The sequence below is a fragment of the Rasamsonia emersonii genome (assembly GCF_000968595.1).
Source record: "Rasamsonia emersonii CBS 393.64 chromosome Unknown ctg1118621760258, whole genome shotgun sequence".
Taxonomy (NCBI): domain Eukaryota; kingdom Fungi; phylum Ascomycota; class Eurotiomycetes; order Eurotiales; family Trichocomaceae; genus Rasamsonia; species Rasamsonia emersonii.
Window position 1 is genome coordinate 1 of NW_013563122.1, and position 6,516 is coordinate 6,516.

The 6,516-nt window shown below is 43.4% G+C and overlaps 2 protein-coding genes across 2 annotated transcripts; one reads left to right on the forward strand and one right to left on the reverse strand.

Annotated features, from left to right (window-relative positions):
* Nucleotides 1-600: 600 nt before the first annotated feature.
* On the reverse strand, nucleotides 601-1,961 carry T310_5225 (UMTA methyltransferase family protein; the record flags this gene model as incomplete). Its single annotated transcript, XM_013471905.1, has 8 exons — nucleotides 601-831; nucleotides 883-1,040; nucleotides 1,156-1,238; nucleotides 1,337-1,393; nucleotides 1,443-1,600; nucleotides 1,753-1,759; nucleotides 1,840-1,882; nucleotides 1,955-1,961. 8 exons carry the CDS (start codon nucleotides 1,959-1,961, stop codon nucleotides 601-603), a joined length of 744 nt encoding a protein of 247 aa, XP_013327359.1.
* Nucleotides 1,962-2,676: 715 nt separating this feature from the next.
* T310_5226 (TAM domain methyltransferase) lies at nucleotides 2,677-4,190 on the forward strand (the record flags this gene model as incomplete). The annotated part of the gene is made up of 8 exons (XM_013471906.1): nucleotides 2,677-2,739; nucleotides 2,802-2,842; nucleotides 2,899-2,949; nucleotides 3,034-3,111; nucleotides 3,241-3,315; nucleotides 3,455-3,485; nucleotides 3,515-3,886; nucleotides 3,942-4,190. 8 exons carry the CDS (start codon nucleotides 2,677-2,679, stop codon nucleotides 4,188-4,190), a joined length of 960 nt encoding a protein of 319 aa, XP_013327360.1.
* Between the last annotated feature and the right edge of the window lie 2,326 nt (nucleotides 4,191-6,516).

Genomic DNA, 6,516 nt, shown 5'->3' on the forward strand with positions numbered 1-6,516 from the left:
TTACCACACCAGTCAACATGTGCCGTCTATATATCCACATTGAACAAAGAAACAGTCCTCTTTATTTGAAAGCCCAGCAATCTATAGGTAGGATTCTCAACATTCCTCCCAAAAAGAAAGCAACCTGGTCTGGTCCTGTGGTTGAATCAAGACATTAGGCGTGTAATCAACCCAGGTGCCGTCTCTCCTCCAGCATCTGACAGAGCCTACAAACAGTATACTTACAATGATTGCAACAGAAGGATGGGGGATAGACAAAAGAAGATAGTCTTGAGCAAGTAACTATAATATCCAGATACAGCGTCTCATCGACATCTTCCTTGATCACATGCGTCACATCTCTTCTAGTCTGCTGAGTCGCGTGGTAGTAGCGACGGTCAACTATTGTACTGAACGACCTTCTCAGATAGTAAGGTTTTTTTTTTCTTTCCCCTAGCTTAGATCTAGTTAATAGATAGCTACTAAATAAAGACTCAGCCCCATTTGATAGAGCTTCCAAGGGGATAATTGTCCTATCAACAATGAATCAGAAATGCTCAACATTATTCCTGGTAGGAATTGATTGATCATCAAGATGGGCGCAATGGGAGAGGAATTTGTTTAAGGCTTTCGTCCATATACATAGTGAACGGTAGTATATAGGTGTATCGAATGATCCTTAAGCTCACTTTGTGCCTTTGACAATATTACCTGGATCTCCATATTATTCCAGCCAAGGACACGTGAGAGTAGCGCCGGTGTGTAGAACTCAAGAGCCTGGATCTGCTGATATTGCTGATATCTTCCAATCTCCTTTAATTTCGGGTCCTTCGGCCACGGACCAATTGGGACCTATTATATAGTTAGAATAGAATGGGCTCACGGCAAAGGGAGTAGCTGTACCTTAAAAACAGATTCTTTCACATCAACAAACCCTGCCTTTTCCACCTTTTCTTTCCATAGGTGCACGTTGTCGAGAGTCTTGCCAAATTTATTGGCAGCTGTATGCAAGTTTTTTAATAGTAACTGACAATTCTCAGCCTTCTTAATAGTATCATCGTCTGAAAAAAAGTATCCAGAGCCACCACCAATTTCAAAGTATCCCCCAGGCTTAAGATTTTCAAATGCCTGGAAGAAAAATTCGGTCTTCATCAGCGATACACTCCTCCAACTCACGAGCATGGATAAAGTCAAACTTGGTTTTATACAAGCAATCGTTTTCGAAGTCATCAATTTCAAATGTGCAATTTGGAGGGACCCTAATCTGCGTCAGCTTTAGAGAGGTAGGACAAGTATGAAAAAAAAAGAAAATTTGTATAAGTAAGATGAAAATATATGGAATTATGGATGGAGTTACCAGGGAGGCTGTATAGGGCTTAAGTCAGTGCCGATCACTTGAGCAGAAGGGTATTCACTGGATCAACATCAGCAACAAGCTTATAAGAGCTAGAAAAGATTCTTACTCAGCAAACTGAATTGCCCAGATGCCTGTACCAGTGCCAAGCTCTAAGACACGCTGAGGATTTTTGGCGATTGGCGCAAGATGAAGTTCTCCCCCTAGGAGAAGGAGATATATGTGATGCAGCAGGTCCATCCGGTCTTGTTCCTCTTTATCATTTGGCTAACAAACTGATTCAGTCCACGGTCTTGACAAAATGATTTAACTAGATATATACCAGAACATATGCTCCTTCATGATATGCATGGTAACGACGCCCATTCTAAAGAGAACGGTCAGTCTCGTAGCGAGCGTTATGTGCTTAGAGGACTCACCTCGTATCTATGAACCAAAGTCACACCTGGTCAGCAAGCATATGACAGAGTGCCAAAACTGGCCAGGACAGATAGATCGGGCATTACTTGTAGTTTTTGACACTTGAACTGAGGGATGATGCATAGCTAGCTGTACCAATACTAGAGTAGATTATCAGAAAAAGGCTGTCAGGTTACCACATGTGCATTTGAATATACTCACGATTCATTGTAAGCAGAATCCGCATCCAGAGTAGCACCCTCCTAACCCAAATTGTATCAGTAGCATACTCTTCCCTCCTTGTGCAGGAGAGGCTCACATCTACTTCCAGAATATCCCCACGTGAGGGACTCCGGGCGGAGGGACTCTGAGCCATGGCCTTGGTGTTGACCTCTGGTGGCCAAAAGGGACACGGGTTTGCTCGACCAAACAAGATGGAGTTTGATGTAGTAGTTAGTATAGGTGAAGAGAGATACCAGGATAATCCTATTATAAGAACTGGTTTGGCTGCTGGCTGCAGGGTATCTTATTGCGACACTACCACTGCCTCTTTGAGCAGGCTGCAGGAGTTAGCATGCCTTCCATCGATCAGCCTTTGGTCTCGAGAGCTTGTCACTTGTCAATCGCTTCAGACGGAAACACGGAAGTGCTTCCGAATCACGCTACTCAGTTGTGGACTCGGGCCAGGGTTAATTCAACTAGGCAAGTTGAAACTGCCCATCTCACTAACCGGATTTTCCTCTGCCTGGATATAAATGTCTCTTTCGCACATCCTTGTCATACACTGAGAAATCTTCATATCTAGTTGAGATGATAGGTTGGTGAAGCCTACAGCGAATCATCTGACACAACTTCTTTAATTACAGCTAATCAATTTTCTTTTTCTTATTCCTTCTTTTTTTTTCTCTTTTAGATAACTGCGCTTGCAAGGCAACCTTCACGCCATGGACAAGTATCGTGTTGACATGGCTTCCACTCCACCGACTGGAACACATCTGGAGGTAGATGTATGTAAGCCTGCTGGTGTCTTCAATTGAATGACTTTATGTCTAACCATATTTCTGCTCAGGAAAATTCCCTTTCTGATTCTGATTCGGCATTTGATGGCTCGTGAGTACATTCACCACTCATGGTATCAAGTAGTACCTATATCTGATGATAGGCAGCGATGTCACCAGTTCCACAACGTCGCTCAGTTCTAGTGTCACAAATTACCAGTAAGAGCTCCTGCTTAGAGTTTCCCGGACTCAATTAACGTATATGCATGACTAGATTTGAGGTGAGGATGTTGCGCTCGACAGCTTTGGCTCGGAATATATTAAGGTCACTTCTAGAACGGACGCCGCTATCATGCATACCACCAAGGAAAATATCTGCTGGTATGTGTTCCGCCGGAGAGTAAAGCCTTTACTAAATTGATGCCAGCCGAACGACGAGAAGGAGCAGGATCGAATGGACCTTGGACACCAGATTTACCTCCTTTTGCTGGACGGAAAACTTTTCCTTAGTCCCATAAGTGCACGTCCTCAGCGAGTTCTCGATCTTGGCACAGGCACAGGGATCTGGGCCATTGATTTTGCAGAGTAAGGGCTATCTTTCTATACGTCATCCAGTCTTTTGCTAAAGAGCAGTTCCAGAAGACATCCTTCTGCACAAGTCCTTGGTATATAAATGTATACTCCTATGATCTTGTTGTGGCCATCTAACATGACAGGACAATAGGCATGGATCTGAGCCCTATACAACCTTCATGGTAAGTATTCTGCTTATACGTTTATCTAGCCGCTGACTTACAGTAGGGTTCCTCCTAATTGCTCATTCGAAATCGACGACTTTGAAAATGAATGGGCTTACGCTCGACGCTTTGATTTTATTCACGGCCGTGAGCTGATGGGGTCTGTTGCTGACTATGACCACTTATTTAGAGAGGCATTCCGCCATCTAGATCCAGAAGGTTATTTTGAGATGCAAACGGCCGATCCACGGTTTTTCTCAGATGACGGGACTCTTGAAAAGGCAGAGAATGCTAATCTATGGGTACGCTTGCTACATGAAGCAAGTGAAAAACTCGGGAGACGGATGGATCAAGTAGGGACATGGGAACGGACAATGAAAGAGGCAGGTTTTATCGATATCAAAACTAAGATCTACAAGGTTTGTCTTCTGCTGGCTGCATTTAGAGATAATGCTGACTTCATCTACTGTACAGCTGCCTGTAGGCACATGGCCCGAGGATCCGAAGCTAAAGAAAATTGGACAGTTTCAGCTGGCGCAGCTTGACGAAGCTATAGATTCCTACACCCCAGCACTTTTGAGCCGTGCCTTTGGCTGGAATGGTCTTGAAATGGAGGTCCTCCGTGCAAAGGTCAAGACAGAGGTGAAGGATTCTTCTATTCACCTCTATCAAAATGTTCATATTGTGTACGGAAAGAAGCCTTCTGTTTTGTCGTCTCAGTGATCCATTGTGGATCTAGAGAGGCTATCCTGCGTGCTGACAGAATAAGCTCTCTTCTGGAAAAACAGGGGTAATATGTGATATGTTCGTTCATTTCCAGGTGTTTCCAGAAATCTTAGAGCAGCAAAAGAAACGAAAGAGCTCTGAATATCTCTGAATTGTCTACTTATACTATTCCAGTTGGTAAAGACATCGAGTGATCTGATGGTATTTAATGGAAGAACATTCTCCTACTCTTGTCTCATTCACCGTGGCGTATCGCACCGTTGAGGCTTTTGATTTTATATGTTCAGATTTACTTCTCACTGATTCAATGATAATTCTATTCAGAAATTCTCTTCAAGCTGGATTTCCTGTTAGGTCCAGGAACTGGCATTGGCGTTGATGTGGTAAAGTAGTACCTTATCAAAGTAAATTGATACAGTTGTTTTTCTTCCGGCAGTCCCAGACGGACGCCAGATAGATAATCAGCCGTGGTTAGCCCAACAGGATGATACCCATCTTTTTCGCCTCATTACATACAGTAAATTCAGTTAAAGAGTGAATATGCTATGAAACCGAGAAGAGAATCTGGGAAAGAGTAGAAAAGGAGGATGTAAAGAGTTCCGGCTGGGGTTGATCAGCCGTGCTACAGAGTAGTTTGTTATTGTGCTCGAACTTCCGTCGGCTGCTTCTACAAAGTCGTCCCCTGCAGAGATTATCAGGACCGTTGTTGCTGAACGCAATAAAAGCATCCAAGGCAACTCGTCGACAGGCTAGCAATGCTTTGACGGTAGCCACTAAGAGTCCCGTCTTCTTTAGTACCTCGGAGCTCGGCTATCTGTCTTACATCAGGGGTATCGGACCAGCGTTTTCTGTCTCTTCCATCGTGAGCTCCAATTTAATCAGCAATGATCGCGGATGCGAACTTAACTGTATGATCAGACTAAGGACTGATCCTTGTGGGGCTAGGAGCCGCCGGGTTCAATAATTATGTCTACCGAGTTACCTAACTCCTCATTGTTATAGCCCACGAGTTATCATCTCGTGCCGATTACGTCCCTGCCTTTTGTAAACACCGCACGTTACTATTCTTATCAAACGAATCGCTTAATGAGACCGTTAGCCTGGCGCTGGAGGGTTGGTAACAATCCCTTACTGTGTAGATCTGGAAAGTTTGTCCAACTTAATCACTTAGAAATTACTTTGAGAAAGATTAATCTGCGATTAGGTTTCTGTAAGTTAAACTACGGATGTTCCTGTTTCTAGAAGTGTGACAAACCGAGACCCGCCATAAAATATGTAACACTTTCAGAATACCTATGGTTGAGCATGAGATCATAGCTGAACTTAGTAGTATTAGGCTCCAGAGTCCTGATGAGGTGAGAAAGTGCCGAGGAGTCGCGGAGATTAGGGGCTGGCAGTTAAGAGACTAATTTCCACCCAAATCGATCGGAGTTGAGCATAGTAGGTTTCAAACAGAAACAGAACGACCAATCACATTATCATACTTTTGGGATCAGCCACAAACGTGCCAGGATATCTACTCTGTATACTTACATGTGCTTTCAGGAATTAGAAGACCACACAGAATCTATCATTTGCCTCGGCTCATAAGTACCACCTGCTACACACGACGTTTCATATTCCCAAGGCGCTCGGGAAAAGGGATTCAAGCCATTTCCTACCTGTCAGCAAGATGCGTGCTCCTTTATAGACATGGCGCGATTTCTCAATTTGAAACTTAGCACAGAAACAATCTTGAATTCTAATGTAAATACAGGACTCTTGATTGGATATCTATGCACACAGTATCAACCAGCTCGTGTCAGTTACTTACGTTCTCTAGTCTCTTCATACCTGAGAGCAACAGGTATCTAGCCTGTTCTAATATATTTTTTACCTTTTCTTCATATATGGACCAAGAGATGCAACCGGATTATCCTGGAATGGTCAAAATTAATGGAATAGGCGCTAACAGAGTCTAGAGCTGAGCTCTTTAACTTTGCTAGGGCTGAAACAGGAGTGCATTAATAGCTTCAGAAGTGGACCCTGCATGAGACAAGAATATCTTAACCTGAAGTCTAACAACTAGTTGGAGTCTTCTAGGACCCGAATATCGTCAACAGTGGGCTTCGAAGCATCCCCCTCTGCCTTAGAAGTTCTATAAGTACCGGCTGCACTTCCATTTGTATCTTGTTTTTGTTTCCGTGCAGTCCAGGCGACTCACGTTATCTATCCTATTCTTTCTTTATCCTTTTATCCAAGGACCAGTTATTCCTCATTCACTTATAAGACCAGAACTTCTACATTCCTTCTTTCTTTTATCAATTGTGCAACTGTTTCCACA